Consider the following 25,408-nt stretch of genomic DNA (forward strand, 5'->3'; position numbering starts at 1 on the left):
GGGTACTCCCTCCCCTTCGAGACGACCCCTCCAGCCATGCCACCGCAATACCACCGAGTATTGGGGGATCATTTGCGACTTCTGCAGGAGGAAGTTACGGCCCTCTTGGCCAAGGGGGCCATCGAGCGCGTTCCTGGGCCAGAATGAGGGTGTGGTTGTTACTTCCACTACTTTCTGGTACCCAAGAAGGGCAAAGGGGACCTACGCCCTATCTTGGACCTCCGGAACGTCAACGGCTTCCTCCGGAAGGAGAAGTTCAAAATGCTGACACTGGCTCAGGTCCTAGCTGCCCTGGACCCAGAAGACTGGATGGTAGCGTTGGACTTGCAGGACGCTTATTTCCACATCCCTGTCCTGCCGGCCCACCGGCGCTACCTGCGGTTCACGGTTGGCCACGAGCACTTTCAGTTTACCGTGCTCCCCTTCAGCCTTACCAGCGCCCCACGGGTGTTCACAAAGGTGATGGCAGTGGTCGCAGCTCATCTGCGCAGGTTAGGGGTTTCAGTCTTCCCCTACCTCGACGACTGGTTGTTGAAGGCGGGCTCGCCCCAGACAGTCGTCAGCCACCTCCAGACTACGGCAGACCTCCTGCATCAGCTGGGGTTCTCCATCAATGTGCCAAAGTCACACCTGTGCCCCTCTCAGAAGCTCCTCTTTATCGGAGCGGTTCTCGACTCGGCGCAGTTTCGGGTTTATCCTCCCGAACAGCGGGTCCGGGATATTCAGGCTCTGATTCCACTCTTTCGGCCTTTATCGCGGGTCTCGGTCAGGTTGACGCTGCGGCTTCTGGGGCTGATGGCCTCCTGCATCCTGGTGCATCACGCTCGGTGGCGGATGCGGGCTCTGCAGTGGGACCTGAAGTTTCAGTGGGCCCAGCATCAGGGCAACCTTGCCCACCATGTCCTGATCTCGGACCGCGATTGGGTCAGCGGCAGATCCCTCTCCCTTCCCCAACCGGAGCACGTAGTTGTGACGGACGCGTCCCTCCAGGGCTGGGGAGGCCACATGGGAGAGGCGGAGATCAGAGGCCTCTGGTCTCCGGCGGAGTCCCAGCTCCATATCAACCTGTTTGAGCTGCGGGCGATTCGTCTAGCACTGAAGGCATTCCTCCCCTCTGTTCGGGGGAGTGTAGTGCAGGTGTTCACGGACAACACCACCGCCATGTGGTACTGCAACAAACAGGGCGGGGTGGGGTCGTGGACCCTTTGCCAGGAGGCTCTGCGCCTCTGGCAGTGGCTAGAACATCAGGGCGTGACCCTGGTGGTTCAACACCTGGCAGGTTCTCTGAACGCCAGGGCGGACGAACTCAGCCGTCGGTGCATGATGGATCACGAATGGCGTCTGAACTCGGACGTGGCGCAAGGCCTCTTTCAGCGATGGGGAGAGCCTTGGTTAGATATATTCGCCACCGAAGAGAACGCGCAATGTCATCAGTTCTGCGCGTTGGAATTTCCAAGGCGGCACTCGCTCGGCGACGCTTTTCGTTGCGTGTGGAGTTGCGGTCTGTTGTACGCCTTTCCGCCTATACCACTTCTGCCCAGAGTGCTGAAGAAGATCAAGCGCGACCGGGCACAAGTCATCCTTGTGGCTCCGGACTGGGCACGAAGGTACTGGTATCCAGAGCTACTCCGTATGTCAGTCGATCCCCCGGTTCGTCTGCCTCTTCAGGAGGACCTTCTGTCGCAGCATCAAGGGACGATCCTCCACCCGAACCTGTCCAGTCTCCACCTCCATGCTTGGAGATTGAGCGGCGACAGTTGAGGCCATTTGACTTGCCTCCTGAAGTCTGTAATGTCATTCTGGCAACTAGGCGTCCCTCCACGAAGTCGGTATACGCCTGCAGGTGGAACAGATTTGTGGCATGGTGCACAGCAAAGGCTGTGGATCCTCTTGCTGCCCCTCTTTCTGAGGTTCTTCTCTTCCTTCTTTCTCTTGCCCAGCAGGGCTCTGCTCTGGGCACTATCAAGGGCTACCTTTCTGCCCCTTCAGCCTTTCTATGGCTGCCTGATCAACCTTCTTTGTTCAAGTCCCCTATTGTAAATCGATTTCTGAAGGGCATCACACACACGTTCCCTCCTGTTCCGTTTGTGATGCCTCAGTGGTCCTTGAACCTTGTTCTTACGTTTCTGATGTGCGCTCCCTTTGAGCCACTTCACAACTGTCCTCTCCGTCTTCTTACTTTGAAGACTGCTTTCCTGGTTGCCATCACCTCTGCCAGGAGAGTGAGTGAGCTCCCGGCTCTTTCCTGTACCCCCCCCCTTTCCTTTCTGTCCATCCGGACAAGGTTGTGTTGCGTACTAAGCCATCTTTCCTGCCCAAGGTTGTCACGGCCTTCCATATCGGGCAGTTTATCACCTTGCCCACCTTCTTTCCGCCACCGCATCCCTCTAAAGAGGAAGAGCGGCTCCACCGTCTGGACCCAAAACGTGCGCTTTCATTCTACTTGGATCGCACACGCCAGTTCCGGGTGGATGACCCACTCTTTGTTGTTTACGTGGGCGCTAAGAAGGGAAAAGCGGTGCACAAGCGGACCATCTCGCAGTGGATCATCTTGTGTATCCAGGCATGTTACTCCTTGGCTAAAAAGGAGCCCCCTGTTGGATTGCGGGCTCATTCCACCCGGGCCACGGCGACTACAACTGCCCTGGGCCGGGTGAGTGCCCTTGCAGGACATTTGCCAGGCAGCTACATGGGCCTCGCTGCACACGTTTGCAAGACACTACTGCCTGGACAGTCAAGTCCGAAGGGATGGCTTCTTTGGCCGTTCCGTCCTCCAGGACTTTCTGGTGTGATTATTGGTTCGCAGACCCACCACCGGGGTTGGTATTACTGGGGTATCTATTCTAAGGTAAGGAATCTATCACTAACGTGTCTCTTTCAGATGCACAAGTTACTACTTGTGTAACGATATATCTGTAAGAGACATTAGTTAGTGATAGATTCCTTACCGACCCACCCATCCTCCCTGTTCTGCGAACCGATATCTAGGGTTAAGGTCATCCCCTTTCAGGGCCCTAGTTTCAATGGCACCAGTGTTGGTTTTTAACATGGCTCAGCGCTTCTGGCGCGGAAAAGCTGTGTCTAAGAACTGACGTCAGCACGCGGAGGCGGCGTCTAAGTACTCCGACGACGTCATCACGGCGCCCACGACGCCGACGACGGACGCGGAGCCGCAGACGACGCCTACCGACGCGCAAGGGTACTGCTACGCAAAAATTTCCGGATCCAGTCTGACGCCTGGAGATATTCTAAGGTAAGGAATCTATCACTAACTAATGTCTCTTTCTGATGTATCGTTACACAAGTAGTAACTTGTGCTGATGGAGAGAAGGCGGGGGCTCTCCTCGCCTGGAAGGCTAGGCTAGATAGAGCCAAGAACGACATCAATGAATTAATTATAGACAATTGTGGCAATAAATCAACCAACCAGGAGGATATACAAAACACCTTACTCTCACTGTTTTCGGATCTTTATAAAGAAGACCTTGAACCAACTCGGGATGAGATATCTTCCTGGCTAGCAAATAAATCTCTGCCTACCCTCACTGAGGCCTCCAGAGAGACACTTGATGCCCCCATAACTTTAGAGGAGATAAAGATCCAAATAAAACGAGCAAAAAACAAAAAAGCCACTGGTCTAGACGCCCTCCCTAATGAAATTTACAAATTGTTACAGGAAGATCTTCTGCCGGTGCTTTTTACTCTTTTTAATTCAATATATTGCTCCAAGGGGGTGATGCCAAAATCCTGGAGTGAGGCTACATTGGTGTTAATTTTAAAACCAGGAAAGAATCCCCTAGCCGCAGATTCCTGTCGTCCAATCTCCCTGCTGAACACCGTTTACAAGATCTTTATGGCCATTTTAGCAGGGAGATTGGCGAAATTGGCCTCTAATCTAATTAATACAGACCAGAAGGGCTTTATGCCAGGCAGGGTGATTCAAGAACAAACTCAGTTGCTCATAGGCAACATTGACCTTGCAGTTGCAAAGACAGACCCATTAGCAGTAGTTGCAATTGACGCTGCCAAAGCCTTTGACCGGGTGTGTTGGAGGTATCTTTGGGGAACATTAGAGGCCATGGGCTTTGGTCCAGTGTTTATACAGACGGTGAAGCACTGTTATGTGGATGCTTCCGCTAAAATTCTTTTGAATGGTTCTTTGACACCAAATTTTCCAATTCAGAGGGGGACTAGGCAGGGTTGCCCCCTGTTCCCCCTTCTATTCAATTTTTACATAGAACCTCTAGCGCAGACCATCTGACTGAACAATGCCATTATCCCTTTTAAATCTTCATCTTATGAGTGTAAACTGGCATTATATGCCGACGACATAATTTATCACAGCAATCCAGAACACTCAATACCTCAACTTGAATGCACTCTGAGGGAATTTGGTAAGGTTTCAGGGTACCTTGTAAATTCAGGTAAGACTGAAATAATGTGCTGGAACACAGTTAATAGAAATGGCTCAGAAACTGAAGTCTGTGATATCATTCTGGCAGCCAGGCATCACGCCACGAAATCGGTATAAGCCTATAGGCGGAACAAATTTGTGGCATGGTGCACAGCAAAGGCTGTAGATCCCCTTTTTGCCCCTCTTTCAGAAGTCCTTTTGTTCCTTCTTTCTTTCGCCCGGCAGGGCTCTGCTCTGGGGACTGTTAAGGGCTACCTTTCAGCAATTTCGACCTTCCTCAGGCTCCCTGATCAGCCCTCTCTTTTCATTTCCCCTTTCGTAAATAGATTTCTCAAAGGCATTACTCACCTTTTCCCTTCTATTCCGTTTGTGATGCCGCAGTGGGACTTGAATCTGGTTGTTACGTATTTGATGTGCGCTCCTTTTGAGCCGCTTCACAACTGTCCTCTTTGTTAACTGACTTTAAAGACTGCTTTCCTGGTTGCAATTACCTCCACTATGCGATTGAGTGAGCTCCAGGCTCTTTCCTATAAACCTCCTTTTCTGTCTGTTCATCCAGACAAGGTTGTGCTCCGCACTTGTCCTTCCTTCTTGCCAAAAGTTGTTACTGCCTTGCAAACTATCACCTTGCCCACTTTCTTTTCGCCTCCGCACTGTGAGAAGTTGGCCTGGTATATGATGCCCTCTATTGTAATGGGCACTTTGCACCAGTCCAATCGACCCTTATTGATGGCAGGTCATAAAGTCAACCTTATAGAAAGCTATCCTAGTGGTAGCTGTGGAGAGCAGCCTTCAGGCTAAGACTTGGAAACGAGTTAAGCAAGTTGTTTTACCATTTATAATCTCTTGAGTACCAAATGAAAGCACACCACACAAGGTATATATCAAATATATATGTATTTATTCTAAACACAACCCCTCTGCATTCTTTATGAGGTCAGAGGTAAAAGTACAATACAAGGAACTTAATTAGCATACGATAGGTTGCACAGTAAACGTTTTGCCCTAAGGGCCTCACAAACCATATACTAAAATAGTGGTATAAGAACCACGTGAGAGTTAGAAAGCAGGCCTAGGGCCTGTGGAATCGCTGGGGCTTCTATGAACAACCAAAGGTTAGGATGTAGGAGGCCACACGGGAGACGCTTGCAGTGTCTAAAGACAGCCGCGGGTTACCTTTGACTTTCTATGGGAACCAAACAAGTTACAAATTTACAATTTAAGGACACTTCTAGGTGAACTACGATGGAACCCTTTTAGACTAGGATACTTCGAGAGTCAAGACCCACGGGAGCACCGGAGTACTGGTGTTACCTCACCCAGGGAAGCTGGGTGCATAGGTGTCTTTTTGTGGGGGGTTTCGTCATCGATTCCAGTGGAGAGCTGCGAAGAAGTGCTGCAGGCGACCTGAGGAAAAGTGTCCGGGTGGATCCAAGGGTGGATTGGAGATGTGAAGAACCTGAAAGCAGAGGAGACAGAGTCTGGGTCACTAGCCAGTGACCAGGGCGGCGATAGGAAGATGCCACCAGATGTCGGGTGATTTCAGGTGAAAAGGTGAAGCTTGTCTCTTCAGCCACGGGGACCATGAGGTGTCGACGATTACCAGGAGCTGGATTAGAGCTGTCCCATGAAGGATCTAGTTGACTGCGGTGTCGGTATGCGGATTGGACCCAACAAGCCTTGGCAAACGCAATCCAAGTAGGATGTCGAAATTGGCTTCGGTGCAGACCAGCAAGGTCTGAGGAACTTCTCCTTTGCAGGGAAGTTGGAGCAAGCCTGGAGCAACCAGGAAAGCAAGTTAAATCAAGGTTTGGTCCTCTTGGGGGCACACTAGCCAACGGACTAAGAACCGCGAAGACGCGTCGAGCTGAAATGCACAAAGCGGGCCCACGGGACACTCGTGGAGTGTGGGCCTCTGAGCTTCGGTGCAAAAGGTGCTCGGGCTGGGGCTTCAAGCACTCCAATGCACAACTTCGGGATACCTCGGGAAGTCGGTGCAGGTAGCAAAATGCAGGATGTCCAGGAGTACCGATCCCACGTCTCGTGTCCGCCACAGGTCTCAGCTTTGCTGGGAACGCACGTCAGCATCAGAGATGTCTGGAAGTCCGTGTCTTGTGTCGCAGATTCTTCGGGATCCAGCGGGAGCCTCGAAAATGCAGACCGGCAAAGATGCTGTTGGTGCCTGTTTCGACAGGGTGGTCACTCCTTGACCACAAGGGAGATTTCTTCCATCTTCCAGTCGAAATGGAATGTCGAAGGTCCAGGATGTATGTTGCAGAGTTTTGTCCAGGGTAATCTAAAGTCCTAGGGACTGGGGTTCTATACTTCTAGTAAGTTTAGGGGTTGGACTAACTCTAAGGGCCCTCCTATGGGTGGACCTGGGGATGGGGTGGTTACACCCCTTCCCCTTTGTCTAGTTTCGCGCCAGAGCTGAGGCTGAGTGCCCCAGCAACTGGTTTGAACTGGGAAATGCATGGAGCACCTTGTGTACCCCAGGCAGTGTCTGGAAAGCATTCACTGAATGCAGCCCTCCATGCCCCAATACACTAAAGCCTGTCTGGGGAGGTGCCAGCACCTCCTTGGACAGGAAACCTATTGTCCAGGCTTCCCCTGCCGGAGTCTTGTCCAGCAGCAGGAGGGCAGACTCGTGTCTGTGGCAGCAGCATCCATTTTGTGATGCTAGGGCTTTGTTCAACTTTAACCGGGTTTAACAGTAACTACATGTCTTCTCCCTCTAGAAGGGTGGAATGCTACCCCCGCCGCCAGAATTGGCGGGGGGGGGGTAGTATTCCAAAGTGTTTGACACCTTACACGACATGTTTTGATAAAGCCAAACCAAAGTTAGCATTAATCGCGAGGATTATAATGCACTTAAGAGTATATGGTATGGTTATAACAGAACTGCTATAAGGAGATGGTTCCGAAAGCTGCAGAGGGTCTCAGCTCATGCTAGGGCACCCTCTCATATAAAACCAAGCACTCTGCCTCCAGGATTGTCAAGGCCTGCCATAGGAGTGACTTATAGGTGTCTAGTTATAAGGTAGATATAGGTATACTATATCTAAGTAAGGGGTGATTACACCACCTTACCCAGGCTGTAAGAACAGACCTGTGGTGTCAGTTTGGAAGGCTAACCAGGGGTGGCACAATACATGCTGCAGCCCCTGGTAGGCCTAGGGTGCACCTATGCCCTGGGTATCTATGGTACACTATACAGGGGCTCACAAGGGTAACCCAGTAACCAATCAGGTATGTACCTAAAGTACATGGTATCAATTTAGAGAGAGAACTGCTAGGACGTGGGCCTGATTAGCAGGACCTCAGCCATACTAAAGTCGAAAAACCAGAGAATCACAGCAAAAAGTGGGGGTAACCATAGGAAGCAGACCCTACTCTCCTACACGCACCCTTCCAGAGAGGAAGAAAGGCTCCACCATCTGGACCCAAAACGTACGCTCTCATTCTACCTGAATCGCACACAACAATTGGATTTGCGTAGCACCAAGCAGCTGGGTCATAGACGGCTGCACTACCAGGGCTAGTCACAGATTTTAATGCAGTATATTGCCTGCCTCAAGTGGCCTGCTGCTAGTAGACCACAAAAAATATCACAAGCTAGTTTAAATGAGAGGCAACATATAAAGAACAGAGCAAAGTGTAAGCTTTCAATGAGATGACATATCCAGATGCTGTTATTCGTCTTTTTATTTTCAGCTGTGCAAAGTATGCAGATGATGAAACCAGCCAACGCGTTTCACCCAAACATGGGCTTCTTCAGGGCAAAGAAAAATATTTGGCAGTAGAGCTAACTCTACTGCCTGAAAGACGGCCTCCGGACACGGCTCCATTGACACGTCGCGGTTTACATGGGATTCGGGTTTACTCAGTAAGAATCCCCCTCCTACCCGAGAGCTTTGTTATTCTCCATTTAGAATTAACAGTTCTCGCCGCAATATTGACTACAATTGAAGGATTACTTTCATCGCCAAATATTTTTCTTTGCCCTGAAGAAGCCCATGTTTGGGTGAAAAGCGTTGGCTGGTTTCATCATCTGCATACTTTACACAGCTGAAAATAAAAAGCTGAATAACAGCACCTGGATATGTCGTCTCATTGAATGCTTACACTTTGCTCTGTTCTTTATGTTGCCTCTCATTTAAACTAGCTCGCACACAACAGTTCCGGGTGGATGACCAGCTCTTTGTTGGGTACGTAGGCGCCAAGAAAGGCTGGGTTGTACACAAGTGGACTATCTCCCGCGGGGTCGTCTTGTGTTTAAAAGCCGGTTATTCTCTGGCTAAAATTGAACCTCCGGTGGAACTACGCGCCCATTCTACCAGGGTGACAGCAGCTACTACTGCATTGGGACGTGGTGTTTCCCTGCAAGACATCGGTCAGGCAGCCACGTGGGCCTCGCTGCACACTTTTACTAAGCATTATTGCCTTGACAGCCAAGTCCAGAGAGGCGGCTTCTTTGGCCGTTCGGTCTCCGTGACTTTCTGGTGTGAGTTTGGTTCGCAGACCCACCACGAGGTTGGTATTGCTGGGGTATCTATTCTAAGGTAAGTAATCTATCACTAACGTGTCTCTTTCAGATGCACAAGTTACTTACCTTCTGTAACAATATATCTGTTAGAGACATTAGTTAGTGATAGATTCCTTACCGCCCCACCCATCCTCCTTGTTCTGTAAACTGATTTCTAGGGTTAACGTCATCCCTTTCAGGGCCCTAGTTTCAATGCACCAGTGATCAGTATCTTGCATGGCTCTGAGTTCCTGGCGCGGAAAGTCGTGTACAGAACTGACGTTAGCGTGTGAGGGCAGCGTCTAAGTAGCTGCCGCTACGTCATCCCGTCAATCACAACGCATACGGCGGACACAGAGCCGCAAGACGCCACCTTCCGATGCGCAGGGGCACTGCTGACGAAAACTTTCCGGATCCTGTCTGATGCCTGGGGGTAATTCTAAGGTAAGGAATCTATCACTAACTAATGTCTCTTACAGATATATCGTTACAGAAGGTAAGTAACTTGCGCAACTGCATAACAAAAGGAGAAACTGCGCAACGCTATAATCCTACTCAGGATAGGAGACTGTTTTGTTTCTGCTAAGAATTGTTACATCATTGTATATGTTAGGGAGCATCACTCTGGAGTATAAGATGAAGACACAATATGTCGCATGGGAATAAGAATTTATGCACAATAAAAGTAGTAGTGCCCCTCCCCACCAGGGACACCGAACAATAATTAGAAGCAGGAAAATGGAACAGTGTTTCCCTAATATACTGTGGATGTATTTTAAGACTATATGAAATGTGGCAAAGTCAGTAGAAATTTTTTGAATGCAGTATTGCTTTGAGAACTATATCTGAAATACTTTGTCCTCCATACACCTATGCTAATAATAATGAAATGCAACATGAATTTTGTATCTGAAATACTTTGTCCTACATACACCTATGCTAATAGAAAATGAAATGCAACATGAATTTTGTATAATACAACGGGTATGTTTTTTTCGAATAAATGGAATGTTTATTTTTATAATGATTGTAAAGTGAAGATGTAATAATTTTTGTAAAGTAATTTGTATATACGTATATTGTTTGTAGCCTTGAAGAAGTCCGCAAGGACGAAACGCGTTGGCAACGGTTTTACCTTGTCAGAGAGAAAAAAAGTAATCAATAAAGAATTTAAGATCTCTGCTGAATTGCCCTTGTGTCTGATCATGAGATCGAATGACGTGAAATGAATGTTTAAGCAGTATCAAGGCTTGTTTTTGGGAAATCACTATATATTTACTTATGAACTCAAACCAAGTGTGCTGGACCATTGTGTTTTGGAATTGAGAGTTTTTGTGTATATCTGGAGGCTTAGGAGTATTGATTCTCCGGTCCTTAGCACCTAGTAAACTGCAATATAAATTACTCCACTAAAAGATAGGTGCAATCTGCTTTGCCTCAATCCCCTCACAATTTGCATTGTACTTACAACTATATAGTGTACAGTGTTTAAAAATAGTTTCTGCAAATATTTTTTGTTTGCACATCACAAAGTGTTCTGATTTGTTTTGCTCCTATTTAAATCTTTGTTTGCACCACATTTCCGAATTAAGTGGTGGTGTAATTCCTATATATATATATTTTGAAATAGTTGTACTATTCCTTTACAAGCTGTTTAAATATTGTTACAAAAAAACTTACTATCTTCTGTTTCACAAGGATTGTAAGATCACTTGACAAAAACCTCTTACTCTAATAAGAGAAAGGAAAGTAAACACAAGATAAGCAGCAATTAGTAAAAAGACAAACTGGCATTTGACTTCTGTCCTTTAACAGACAGCAAATGTGTCAAAATAAAAAAAAAGTTTTAAAGGCATCTTCATTGTTCATTCATTATCTGAATGAACAAAATACCTGTTCCTTTGCAGTTTAAGTTCACTCACCAGAACGGATAAGAACGTCCTATAAATAGCTCGACCTGATCAAACCTGACTCTCCATAGCACGTGGGTGAGTAGATCTATTGAAGCTTGAAATGACTTTGGCATGGCACCTAGTGAGGGTGCCATGCCGTGTTTTTGCTCAATTTGCACCATGACACACAGTCTACAATGGCAGCCTGCATGCATTTTGTAGGGGGGGTTCCGCTAGGGTGGCATAATACATGCTGCAGCCCTAATGGATCAGTGACAGATCTTCGACTTGCTTAGTTTTTCAGATGACTTTGAACAAACATAGGCCTTCTTTCAAAACCTTACTACCAAGGCTTTGTGTTCTCACCGGCGCAATCCGCCCCTTGCCTTGAAGACTGCATCAAGAATGCACTCACAGTGATGGAAAGAACGCCCTTCCAGTACTGTCTCCAATGCCAATCCTAATTCTTCTGGATCGACCATCACCAGGTCTGCAATCTCTGCCATTACCCTGGCCGTGACAATACCATGTGTGAGGCCTGCTTCACTTCCAGATGATGAAGACTCTCCGACACCGCAATCAGAGATGGGCACATCAGAGAATACAGAGGCAGGAGTCTGACTGCTATATTCCTGCCACGTTCCTGGAAGATGTCAGAGACAGAAGCCAACCCCTCGGAGGCACAGTTCCTCCAGCCTTCCCCCAGCCTGGACGCAGCCGTATCCTCTGAGTTCAAAGATTTGGACTGTATGGATTCAGGTGCCTAACAGCCGTGGAAGAAGACTCCAGTCGTGAATGAGAGTGGCACCAACACACAACTTAGGCCAGCACTATCGCTCCGAGTTGAAGCAGAGCCCTGCCCCAAAGGGGTTAGGTGTCAATCCCAGTGTCTTCAAAACAGCCAGTCAAGCCACCTATGTCTTTGGGCCATGGTCTGCACTAACCAAAGGCTTCGGAGACAACAGTGCTCCCTTCTCCAGGCACTGATCCAGCTTATCCAGGATTCTCCAAAGTCGGTCCTGAAAGGCTGTATCCATGCCTGATTTTCAGCATGTCCCCATTCAGATAAATTTAGGTATCTTAATAATCAATCGGGCATGGTCCCTCCAGGACCGACTTTAGAGAACCCTGTGCTTGCCCATCGAGGCAGAAGAGCCTAAACAAGCCTCAGGTTCCTTTAAAACCAAGAGGGCCTTCAGCACCAACACCAAAACCCACATTGGTACCAAACCATAAATCAGCACTGAAATCCGTCCCATGTCAAGTACCCCTTCATCTCCATCAGTACATTCTGTGCCGAAAGCACCCTCTACGACCGGCTCTCAGTTATCTAAATAACCCATCCTCCAGCGCTCATAGTAGTAGCTGGATGCACAGCAGAAACACCTGTTCCTCTGTAAATAGGTAAGATCTCCACCTTGCTGCCCTAAAGCCAGCACATATTTTTCTTCGAAAGAGAAAACTCCCCTTTGTAGAGCAATTTGTCTCAGAAAATCTCCATATAGTGACACTGTAATGTAATACCTCTGCTTCAGCAAGGCGACTACATGGCAGCTTTTTCATCTCCATCCTTCCCACCTCCTTATTGACCAGCATCATGTCAAGGTACTTCCCTTTAGTGTCACCAGTGCTTCGAGGGTCTGCAAGTGCCAGGCAGAGGTTCCTTCTGGCTTAAGTAGGAAGGACGTGGCTTGGAAGTTCAGGCTGCACTGTTCCCATGAGGCACGGGGTCAAGACTGATTTGCATATGACCGGGTCTAAACTGGGGTGGCATGGTGGGTAAAAGAATGAAGGATTTGAACCAGATCTCTAGACTGGGGGTGAATGTTTTGATTTGTTCTGCATTCCATCCATCTCTTGTGTGACTTTTGCTTAAGGAGGGGTGCATGTTTTTCCCTATATTGATGATTGGCTGGTCAAAAGTGTAAGAAAACAACAGTGCCTACAGCACATACAGATGACAACCTCACTTCACAGACTTGGGTTCACCATAAATGTGGACAAGTCCCATCTACAACTCCTCCAGAACCAATCCTTTCATTGGGTGATGCTGATCTGTCACTGGCAAAGCATGCCCACGCCCTAAAAGCATTGCAGCCTTTGTCCAGCTTCAGAACTGTAATGCAAAATTTGGATAGAATGGCCTCATGCATTGCGTTTATACTCTAAGCCCAGCTACACACGCGTCCATTGCAGCAGTGCCTTTCAGCACAATGGTCACAGGAGGAGGGTCAGGTGGAAGATCTTGTGTTGGTAAAGGTCAGCGTCCATCGCTCTCAGAAGTGGTGGGACAGCAACAACAACATGTTGTGGTGCATGCCTTTTCTCCCCATTCCACAAGTCGCTGTTACCACATCTGCATCCCAAGGTGGGTTGTGAGCTCATCCCAATCAGAACACAGTGTAGGTTTTGTGGACTCCTGATTAGCAGAACCACCATATAAGTTATCTTGAGCTTCTGGCATTACACCTCACTCTCAAGGCTTTCCTACCTCTCATTTGAGGTAAATAAGTCCTGGTCAGGACAGACAACATGACAGCCATGTACTACTTAAAAAAGCAGGAGACATCCACTTGGTAACCTTTTCCCTGCTGGCTCCTACAACCTGGCATTGGGCACTCCACCACCACATTCACTTGATGGCAGAGTACCTCCCTGGGGTGGACAAAAGACTGGTGGACCTGTTGAGCAGGAACTGTCAACAAGTGTACGAGTGGGAAACTCATTTCGCAGGTCCTGCACGTTTATTTCCAGTTTTGGGGCACTCCTGATGTAGACCTGTTCTCCACCTCGAGAATGCAAAATGCCCAAACTTCGCCTCCAGGCACCCACAGTCCATTGGCAATGCACTATGGATCAACTGGTCAGGGATCTTTGCATATGCTTTCTACCTTTCCCACTCCTGGTGGTGCGGAAGATGTGGCAAACATGGCAAATCCTCATTCCTCCCTCCACTTGGGCCAGGCAGCACTGGTATTCAGCCCTGCTAAAGATATCAATCAGCCCCCATGCAAAGCTTCCTAACAGGCGAGACCTTCTCACCAGGAATCAAGGGCAGATCAGGCACCCAGATCCCAACCAACTCAATCTAGCAATCTTGCTCCAGAGGTCTTAGAATTCAGTTATCTTGTCTTCTCAAAGAAAGCATGAACGTCCTGTGAGAGTATTGTAGACCTACCACACAGGCATGCCAAGTAGCAAAATGGAAATTATTTGTCCACTGCTGCATCTCCAGACCCTCTTAGGTTTGCAGACCATGATATTATTGGATATGTGCTCCACCTCCAGAAGTCAGGCCTCCTACACTTCAATATAGCTTAATTTAGCATCTATACCTGCATTTGTGAAAAACTGGGAACATTTCTCCCTCTTCCGCAATCAAGACATTCATGGAAGGCCTCAAAAGGGTCATTACTCCCAGGGTTCTGCCACCACCAGTGTGGCACCTGAATATTGTCGTTACGCAAGGGTCCCACGTTTGAGCCCACACATTCTTTCCTACTCAAGTACCTCTCCTGGAAGGTAGCCTTCACTTTTTTAAGCTGCATTAGTGAGCTGCAAGCCCTTAAACTGTAAGAACCTTTCATCAAAGTTCACAAGGACAGGGTAGTGTGCAGGACAACCTCCGGTTCCTTCTTAACATGTTTTCCCCTTTTCATCCGACCATACATCCCCCAGTCTTTTTCCCCCAACCAGACTCGGTAGCAGACAGTGTTTCATACCCTAGACGTAAAGCGCACACTCACGTACTATATAGATGGAAATAAACCCTTTCGCAAGGCAAATCAGCTGTTCATGGCCTTTGGAAAGCCTTGCGAGGGCCAACTTATATCTTAAGCTGGAATTTTTTGATGGATAGCTACGAATGGAAGAGGTTACTTAACCTTTCTACATCTAAACGTACCATGTGGTTCTGTAGATTCACAAGCTCCCACTCTCTTCCCTGGACGCGTATGGGTCTGATCCCAGATCTCTTCTCTCGTTATTTTCTTTGTGCAGTACACATGTGCTTCATATAGTGTTCCCGCAACACTCTATGCTGCTCTCACTCGCTGTGTGAAACAGAATCCAACATGGACTCAGTGCCCATGTGCATTGCCAGCGGAGGAGGAGTCATTATAGCTTGTGACTCAGACTTCTTTGAAGAAAAAAAAAGAAAATTGCAAAGATCTGAGCCCAACACTAGATTGTAGTATGAAGAGCTGGTTAATCTACAGCCCTGCATGCTACGAACAGATGCTTAAGTTTTTCTTATGACCTCACTTGATGGCTGTGAAAATATTGCGAGTATTGAAAGAAATGTTTTTTTTCCCCAAAAAACTGTGAAAGTACAAGGAGCAGGGGCTCAAACAGGTCAGCAAGTCATACTAGGCTCACCCAGTGTCTACAGTAAGACAGTTGTGAGAACCCTGTGCTCTGAGCTAAGAGGCAAGATGTAGATGGCAGCTCAGGGAAGGGTCTAGGAGAAAGTAATTATCCAAGAGCTCGGAATGAAATCTCCATCGAATTGGAGAAGGAAAACCTGTAGAATGCAAAAAAGACATGAAGAGTAGTGCAGAAACCAGAAATGGAGTGTAAATCGGAACAGTCTGGGGAAACTCAGAAAAACATGTATGTATTGGTCAATGAATCTATTGAGGACCAGAAACAATGATAACACACCGGTCCATGCCTACAGAAACGTGATCTTAACTAGCTTTGAGGACGAATCTGTGCTGTTATTCCGCAGCCTTTTCCCCCGCAGGGAATATCAACGCGGTCGTTACAACGACCGCGTTGTGATTCCCCATGCCATTACTCCACAAGTCGTAACAACCACTTGCGGAGGGGGGGCCTGGATGTTGGAATAGTATAATTTACTATTCCAACTCCAGTCTGTGCAGACAATAGGTAAGGTGTTGGATTTAAAATCCTACAACCCCACCCCCCGCAAATCGTTGTAATGGTATGCGAAATCACAATGCGGTCCTTGTAACCACTGCGTTGTGATTCCCTGCGTTAAAAAAGCTTTGGGGTAAACGTTGTTTACCTTTGAGGACAAATGACTAACTGGACTATAATGCCCCATAATAGTGGAGTGGAAACCATTACTGGAGTGAAAGGTGTGTATTGTGCAAAATAGTGTTTTCTGGTAAAACTAGACGAAGGTGAGAACCCCATACGACCCTTGCGACTGGTTGCAAGATGGTAGAATCTTGACATGTTTCTCCTAATCCAGACCCCCCTTTCTCCTGCCTCTAGCATCCCTTGCTCATACCCCTTGGCCTTCCCTTGCTCGTGTTGGCCACCCTCCCTTGCTTTCACTGCCTGGCTCCATTGCCCCTTCCTTGACCCTCCGTTGCTCCTTCCTTGACCCTCCGTTGCTCTTAGGACCTGACCCTCCATTGCTCCTAGGACCTAACCCTCCATTGCTACTAGCCCCTGACCCTCCGTTGCTCCTGGTTCTCGACCCCCACTTGCTCCTGTCACCCTTGTGACTCCCATTTGCTCCTGTCCCCCTTCGACTCCCGTTTGTTCCTGTCTCCCAGCGATTCCTGCTTGCTCCTGTCTACCCGTGACTCCCGCTTGCTCCTGTCTACCCGTGACTTCCGCTTGCTCCTTTCCGCCCGCAACTCCCGTTTGCTCCTGTCCACCTGCGACTCCCACTTGTTCCTGTCCCCTCGTGACTCCCGCTTCCTCCTGTCCCCCGTGACCCCCACTTGCTCCTGTCCCCGTGACTCCAGCTTGCTCCTGTCCCCCCGCGACTCCAGCTTGCTCCTGTCCCCCCGCGACTCCAGCTTGCTCCTGTCCCCCGCGACTCCAGCTTGCTCCTGTCCCCCCGCGACTCCCGCTTGCTCCTGTCCCCCCATGACTCCCGCTTGTCCTGACCCCCCGCGACTCCCGCTTGCTCCTGTCCCCCGCGTTTCCCGCTTGCTCCTGTCCCCCCGCGTTTCCCGCTTGCTCCTGTCCCCCCCTCTGCGTTTCCCGCTTGCTCCTGTCCCCCCCCTGCGTTTCCCGCTTGCTCCTGTCCCCCCCTGCGTTTCCCGCTTGCTCCTGTCCCCCCTGCGTTTCCCGCTTGCTCCTGTCCCCCCCGCGTTTTCCGCTTGCTCTTGTCCCTCCCGTGTTTCCTGCTTGTGCCTCTCCCCCCGCAACTCCCGCTTGCCCATGTCCCCCGCGACTCCTGCTTTCTCCTGGCCACCGCAACTCCCACTTGCTCCTGGCCCCCCATTGACCCTTGCTTGCTCCTGGCCTCCCGTTGACCCATGCTTGCCCCTGGCCCCCGTTCACCCTTGCTTGCTCCTGGCCCCCTATTGACCCTTGCTTGCTCCTGGCCCCCGTGACACTTGCTTGCTCCTGGCCCCTCTGACCCTTGCTTGCTCCTGGCCCCCCGTTGACCCTTGCTTGCTCCTGGCCCCCTGTTGACCCTTGCTTGCTCCTGGCCCCCGTGACCCTTGCTTGCTCCTGGCCCCCCCTGACCCTTGCTTGCTCCTGGCCCCCCGTTGACCCTTGCTTACTCCTGGCCCCCCGATGACCCTTGCTTGCTCCTGGCCCCCGTGACCCTTGCTTGCTCCTGGCCCCCCCCCGCGACCCTCGCTTGTTCCTGCCCCCCCCCTCCGTGACCCTTGCTTGTTCCTGGGCCCCCCCTGCAACCCTCGCTTGTTCCTGGCCCCACCCCCCCACGACCCTCGCTTGCTCCTGGCCACCCGTGACCCTCGCTTGCTCCTGGCACCCCCGTGACCCTTGCTTGCTCCTGTCCCCCCCCCCCCCCCCGCGACCCTCGCTTGCTCCTGTCCCCCCATGACTTCTGGCCAGGGCCGGACTGGCCATAGCGGGCACCGGGCAATCCCCCAGTGCGCCGCACGGGTGGGGGCCGGTTTTGGGCCCCTGGGGCCGTTTTTGTTACAGGGCTGTTTTTGCAGCCGGCCCCGGCAAAGAGGGAGGCGGCACCTCCAACCCCCCCCCCCCCCCCCCCCCCCGAGTGGAGGGGGGACCGGGCCGAGCACTTTGCCAGGGCCGGTTGTGGTTCCCAGTCCGGCCCTGCTTCTGGCCCCCGCGACCCTCGCTTGCTTCTGGCCCAACGCAACCCTTGCTTGCTCCTGGGCCCCCCTCCCGCGACCCTCACTTTCTCCTGCCCTCCTCCCCCCCAACTTTGAGATCCTATGTCCTCGTGTTTTTTATGACAGAGGTGCAAGCAGCATTTTGCTGCCTGGTCCTCCCAAAACATAAAATAACAAAAAATAGAAGAGAAAAAAAAGACAGAGGTGAGGGTCATGGGAGAAGCAAGTGGGGGGAGCTACTGGAAGTGAGCAGGGGAGGAAAATGGCAGGACACAAGTGAGAGCAAGTTAGTAGCAGGGTGACGCAAACAAGAGAGCTTGCAACATGAGGGATGCAGCAACCCGGAGCACAGGGAGGATGTTTGTGGGGGTGTAGAAGCACACTAGGAAGGAGATCTGGAAACCCGATGCACTCTTATGAAGTGCTTAAGCAAAAAGAAAGTCGTAATTACCTAAAGGTGACCAGTGGAAGGTTACAAGTCGGTCAAAGGAGGGGAAAAAGACAATACTCTAGGGCAGGAACAAGCACAAAATGGAAGATGTATAAGGAAAGCTCTTAAATAGGAAGCAAGATAATGAGTGACTAAGCCATGCAATGGTAAGCACTGGGTGGCCTGTAGGTCCACAGTAGGTATTTTCCAGCCAGACAGCTTGCTCTATCTGGTAAACTAGACCTAAAAATAGTTCCTCGAGTGTGCCCTAGAAGAATATAACTCACCCAGTCAGAACACTGAGACAAATGCTTCTCGGTGGGGCAAATAGAAGAAGAGGGAGGAAAGCTTTTGAATCAAGAACGGACAATTGAGATAGAGTAGAACTATCAATCATTAGCAAGGAGCTCACAAAGAGGCCTCTTTAAGTATGTATAGGCATTTATATAGCGCACTACTTACCCGTAGGGTCCCAAGGCGCTTCGACCGCTGCGAAACCCTTCCTGGCTTCCCTGAGAGATGGTCCCTTAATGGGTATCTCCAGGGTGAGACCAGGCATCCCCGGCGGTCTGGTGGGGCCGTTAGTGAAGATGAGGCAAGCTAATGCCCAGAGTTGCCGAGTGTGATCGCTGATCAGAGTGGGCACCGAGGCGAGAGAATTATCGAGTCCGCTGACCCTGGTCCAGAAACCTGCCGCGCCGGGAATCGAACCCTGGTCCCGGGCCGTCCTCTGCTCTCGGGTCTGCCGCCTCTAACCAGTGAGCCACACTACTTCACTAAGTATGTTTTATGTTTTAAAACAGTAGATTTGCCTACAGACAGGAAAAGTTGGGCAGCCATACTTTATGAGCCAAAGCATGACTTCACTAATTATTTCAGCCGACACTCTTCTAATTGTGACCCCTGCCTCAACAGATCGCTCAGTTCCAATTTTCTGTCCCTCCCTTCTGCTATTTCTTTTCTCCTGTCATTTCCTGCTTTGTTCTGACTTTTGTCACCCAATCCTGTTCATTAGTCTGTGAGTAAACAAGCTAGAATCTCTCCCTTGATTAAATGTCTTACTGCTTTTTTTCTTGCTCTCAGATAAAGCCTGCAGAGATTACGAGTTTGCGGAGGTGCTGAAGCGCAGCATCTGCCTGGAGCAGAACACGCAAGCATGGTGTGAAAACTGTGAGAAGTATCAGCCCACGGTCAGTCAGGGTATCAGCAACATCAGACACAGGAGGGCTGGTGGTACGGGACATTGTGTGGGGGTAGGAGCTTAGGCATAGTGTTGTCACCTTAGGCAAGCCTGCTATGCTGTATTTCCTTGGAGCTCAGAACCACCGCTGCTGTGTCCCTTTCAACATAGCATGGCCTCCACTGCAACACACTGGTGGACATCTTGTACTGCAGCACAGTTACTATTTCATTGTGAGTGTATCTGCCTCAGACATCCGTTTCTAACTTTTTGGACACCGACTTCAATCCTTTTTTGTGACTCAGGCTTTCTTTCTCATGTGATTGATAAACATTGTATTATTTTTTTAGGTGATAACATTTGTTACTTGAAATTCCAGAAAATAATTCAGTATGTTACAACCTACACAGAGAACCAGAATCATGGCCCTTATTATATGCTTTAGATTGATTTTTGCATTGGGCTTTAAGGGAAACTCCAGTAGAAAAACATGTTCTATTAGTGCCTTATTAATTGAAGTCTTATCTTACAAAGATGAGAACTTTATATGAAACAAACCTAACCCACCTTTAACACTGAATTAATAGCAAGTTTTTCTGATCAGAATTTTTTTTTCCTGTGCTGCCTCGCCCCCCAAGTGGTTCAGAAGGCTTCTCGGGTTGACTGTTGTACCATGTTCATTACTTCAAGAAGATGGAAGTTCTTCTTGCTAGCAGGCTAACACTCTTTCAAGTTTGTTGAGCAACAAGTTAAACTCAAGGGGACGGCCACTACCGTGAATGAAACTCTTGATGGGAGTTATTTTTATTTATTTTTTCAAAATATTAACACACCTGCACATTTGAATATAACTTTCATAAACACTTAGGTGTGTCATGGTAACCATGTGGCAGCCTTAAATGCATGATGTAGCACAGTTGTGCTGAGCGCTGTAAGACTCATGAGGACTCACCAGAGGTTACTCCCCAGATGCCTGCATAAATCCTTGGCCAGGGTGTGCAGAGTGGTTCTTTGTCACCCACTAGATTCGAGAAGCATCTCTGAACCTCCTACAAGAATAGGGTTAATAACTATTCAGGACTATGCAGAAGGAAAAGGAATGAGAAAGGACCATTCCTACCTGAAAAAGTATCCAGTTCAAGCTTCTTTACTTATGGTCTGGTGAAGATTGCATCTGAGATGCAGCTATATTTGTGGCCTCAGACTATATAATGACCAGTTTGCAACGCATCGAATTTCAGGGCCAGTATTTAGTTGAATCAATCTAACACGTCTAGTTGTGAAGCAAAGTAGAAACCCTTTCATGAGGCAAGTTTTGAAGTTCTGAAGAATCCCAAAAAATGCACAAAGGGACTTTAGCTCATTTTAACTTGTTTTAGTTATTTACCCCAGAAAGGAACATGACAAGAATCCATAATAAAAACATAACCAGAACTGGCACTATAGATCAGGCAAAACCTAAAATTACTTGAAGGCAGCCTGAGATTTCTGAAAAGCCAAAAAAAGGGTCAAAAGAGTCACTATGAACGTTACAAGACAGTTCGACAGAGGTTACCAGACCCCTGTGATGCATAATACCTCAACCAAACAAAGAGGTATGGTGTTCCTCCATCTTTGGGTTAGCCCTGGAATTTAGTGAACCTTTTTTCCCCTGTTAGCAGGGCACAGCGTCTTGTTCTGCATGTGCCTTTAGGTGTTGCTGACTTAGGTCTGATGTTGGGCCTTTACTAGGGCCTCTTAAGATGATGTGAACAGAGGCTTGGCCGCCGTCGTGGGCCCTGCTGCCTCATAGACAGTAATGGTCTACTCGGAATCACTGCTAACATTGTCTTGAACCTGGGTCTCACCAGAAAGTGTTGCACTTCTTGTCCTTATGATACAATGTGAATTTAATACAATGTGAATTTGAAATTTAGGTTACATTTTGTGGGGAGAGATTCTTGGACAAAGATAAAAGGGTTTCGTCTTTTATATTGACTTGCATGTTCTTAAATCTCTCCTCCAGGTTCAAACCCGAAATATACGCTGCCTTCCAGACATATTAGTAATCAACTGTGAGGTCAACAGTGCTAAGGAAGCAGAATTTTGGAAAACACAGGCCGAGGTAAGTCCTATCTTTTGTGAGTTCCTTATACCTTATTTTCCCCTCATCGTGGATGGGTGTAGAGGGCTGGGTCATGCTGGCTCTGCTTTTTTTTGTACTGTTTGTTGCATAAATGCTTCAAAACGTGTTTACAACTGGGGGCAAATAACTCTTAGTTGTGCTTCCCCCCTCTTTATTCAGTAAATATTTCTCAGCTGTGCTTCGTATTTGTATCCTAAGTTCTTATTTATACTCCCTGTATGTTCTATCCCTAACCTCTGCTCAGATATTAGTAACATAGGGCGGCTGGATTGAATTAAGAGAAGTCACTATCTACCCTGTAAGACTTAGGTGAACCTTCACTTCATTCCACACAGTATTTAAATTTACTAGCAGGTTGTAAGTTCTGGTCATTATCAGCAAAAGCAAAGTTTAATCTGGTGATTTGTAGGCAAAAGGCTGTTAAACTCTGAATGTCTCAGACCGAGGAATCCAGAGCACAGTGTTCTGGAATCGCCAGACCTAGTAGCTTCTTGCCCAGTATACTCGAGTCACATGCGTGTAACCATCAGGAACGAGGTCAGTGCGCATCAAGCTGTGTGGTATTGTTTATTTGACTAGTCTTACTCTGTATAGCACCCACAAGGCAGGCATTCTTTTCGGATTGTGAGAATTCCTTGTTTTCCTTACATTTTTGTGGTTTTATGCCCCCTTTCTGTTCAGATTACTTTCAAGAAGGAGGCCAAGAAAGTAGAGCTGGAGGCCCTCAAAGTCCTGGAGAAACCTGCAATACTGTGGTGAGAGACTGCTTTTTAATTAAGAGCCTGATGGTTGAGCAAGGCTGACTTTCACTCAAAGCAACATCCTGTTCCAATGCAATAAAGCTGCACTCTACTTTCTGACAGGTTCAGGTTAAAAAACAAGTTTATTTAGACAATTGTCCATAAAACATTCTAAAAAGTACATATTATTTAAAACCTTTAAATGAACCCCCCTCCTCATCACCCCATCCCCATTACATTTCATTTTTTTAAATTCTGTTTAACAGATCGTAGGAACCGAGCAACTTTCTGACAGGTTCAAGACCTATACATTTTTAATTTGACTTACTTTGTGCCATAACTGAGTTAATTGTTTTCTAAGTGTTCCGCATTCAGTTCAGAATGAAAGCTTCATTTTGCACTGTGGCTTTTCCTTTCTTCAAGGTTCCATTCTATGGGAAGAAAATTGATGTGACCTTTCAGTAAATCCATATTAGGAAGCCTGTACTCGCTGGTGCCTGCCAAGTCAGAAGCGAGGGACCACAGTCAGGGGGAATGTAAATTATACACCTTGCTGCACGCGTGCAGTTTCGCATTAACTACTTCTAAGAAGCAATCACCCCTACCTCCAACCCCACACAGACGCGCATGCTCTCTGCCACCGATAGTTCCATGTCTCTATACTTTAACTTGTACGGTAATTTGGGCTTCCGAGGGGTGAGCCAAACGCTACATTAATTGTGGAGTGATAATAAATGCTTAGTCCTACTCTGGACCTATGGGGGGAAATATACAGTGTCATTGACATTTGCACTCTGGATTAATAACCATAGGTGTCGTTTTTACCTTATAATACGTGGCTGATAACACATTCACTTCTCCGCTGTTATGTTAATGCATAATATCCCCTATGTACTCTTTTCCATCAGGGACGAGAATGGAGCTCCTGAGGACCCTGGACCTGTGTACCCATCAGTGGAAGAGCTCAAGAATGTCTGGCTGCCTTATTCTCTGAAAATGAAACTGACCAAAGCAAAGGAACTGGAGGTCGTGAATTGGAATGAAAATGATGAGGTAAAGTGAAATGATTGGGTTAAATGTCAGCCATATTATGTGCACTTCTACTGACCTGCTTTTTAGAAACTCTCGGACGATCATTATTGATGCTGTATTGTGAAAGTAACTTCGTGAATAAAGTGGTGCAGCAATCTCCAACCACTCAATCCCTCACCCCTCCACATACAAGCCTTGAGACCTTGCCCATTACTTGTTGTGCAATCATGTCAAACAAAGTGAAGGGTTAGATCTACCACAGTCTTTGAAGAGTATTCCTTTATTTTATACAGTCCACTGCTCAGGGGCACTCACCCGGTCTGTAGGCAATGTGCATTGAAGTGGGTGTCTACCTTCCTTAGCCCCTCTCTGAATAGGAAGCAGAAGTGGCACAGTAGTTGTTTTGAGGTGCTTGTTCTAAGTCAATGTGTCATGACTGTTCCTGGGGCATGGAATAAATTAAATAATTCCCATAGTTCTGCCTGAAAGTAAACTATGTAGCACTTTACCGAAAGGGGGTGTGGGGCTCGGTATCCTGTTGCATATTCACAGCGTGAAATGGTGCAGGGTCTTCCATTTCTTGTCCTGGATGTCCATATTTATACGGAGCTGATGCGAAATCATCTTTCCTCTGTAGCATTTAGCACCATTTTAAGTGATGCTTACAAAGTTTGTCATTATGAAGTTTCTTGTGTTAGAACAAATCCCAAGCAATTAATGTCAGAGTTGGCAATTGTGCTTACAACTGCAATGTTGAGACTTCTCAACAAGGGTCGAATACTCTTGACTCCGCATGGAACTGAATCCCCACTTATGGCCACCTTAGACTCCAGCGACTACTGGACTCAAGTGAACTGAGCTAGTTGCCTCCGAGTTGGGCACTAGTACCCAACATCGGGTCACATATACCACACCATGGTTACTCAAAGTACATTTTGATGACTTTTTCTTTTAGGATGGGGGAATCCTCTTTGTTTGGATGGTGGGTTTGAGCCACAAATCGGTTTCCATTGCACATTTTCTTTAGTGAACTTTCATTCACAATGTTTACCTTTCTGTCTCTGTCCCTTTGGATAGCATTGTTGATTTGAATGCTGTGTCTTTACCACAGTCTATCCGAGGTGCTATTATAAGTAAACACTGACCACATGGCTTGGGTTCAATGGAAATAGTGTTATGGAGATAAACACTTGTAGAGGAATAACCTTGACTCGGGAAGTGCTAGGTCCATCTGTTTTTTGACGTGGATCTTCATTTTTAATGTACCTTCTTTACCTGTAATAACCATAGAACTGACTGAATATTAAAGTTATTAACTGTTATCTAAAATGTTACTCTTTTTTAAGTGCATAACCTCACTCTGTCATGTACACCTTGCCTGTTTGAGCCATGCTGACCTGAGAGTTACGTGCTGAAATGCCGTGACATGGTTAGCCTTGCTTTCTTCATGGTATATTGACAGAAGTGCACTAGGTTCCTGCTATCAGGTCCCCGCTATCACGGTTCGCGGCGTTGCCGCGGCCGGCCATTCCCGCATACACACACGGGAGGCTGAAATACTCACTTCCGGCCGGAAGTCGAGTACCCGGGCTGCAGAGCACCGAAGCACTTCCGGGGGGAAAACGCATAACCAGCGCGTTTCCCGCCGGCTTGGTGCTTCGGATTCCGGATTCCCGCTTGACAAGACCTGCCTTTCCAGTTCGGAGACGAGCCGCGCTGGAGCGCTGCTCGGCTGTCACGTCAGCCACCCATAGAAGCCCTCTTTAATCCTCGGCTGACATTAAGGAGGCAAGCCGCGCTGGAGAGCTACCTTGCCTCTAGACTGCGCCATTAAGGAGCGCTTGTTTGTTCCTTCTCCTGGGGGTTCCAGGAAAGAGCCGTTTTTTGTTTTCTTAACCCCTGAGGCGCAGGAGCGCCTTGAGGGTGTTTGTGAACCTGGATTGTGTTTTGGGGTTTAGACTCAGTTTCTCACCGCGCAGGAGCGCTAAAGGGAAACAACTCAGCCTACAGACTTGGGTTTCTTATCAGGGATG

At 48.2% G+C, this 25,408-nt stretch overlaps 1 protein-coding gene across 3 annotated transcripts in view; it reads left to right on the forward strand.

Moving 5' to 3' along the window:
* Positions 1 to 25,408, forward strand: part of PAN2 (poly(A) specific ribonuclease subunit PAN2) — a 1,642,407-nt gene that overhangs the window by 1,212,959 nt on the left and 404,040 nt on the right. For all 3 annotated transcript variants that reach the window (XM_078686370.1, XM_078686378.1, XM_078686384.1), the window contains 4 exons: positions 19,382 to 19,488; positions 21,484 to 21,582; positions 22,285 to 22,358; positions 23,252 to 23,396. In XM_078686370.1, the coding sequence (XP_078542496.1) occupies positions 19,382 to 19,488; positions 21,484 to 21,582; positions 22,285 to 22,358; positions 23,252 to 23,396 (425 nt within the window). The remainder of the gene's footprint in view (positions 1 to 19,381; positions 19,489 to 21,483; positions 21,583 to 22,284; positions 22,359 to 23,251; positions 23,397 to 25,408) is intronic.

The sequence above is a fragment of the Lissotriton helveticus genome, chromosome 1_1 (genome assembly GCF_964261635.1).
Source record: "Lissotriton helveticus chromosome 1_1, aLisHel1.1, whole genome shotgun sequence".
In the NCBI taxonomy this organism is placed as follows: domain Eukaryota; kingdom Metazoa; phylum Chordata; class Amphibia; order Caudata; family Salamandridae; genus Lissotriton; species Lissotriton helveticus.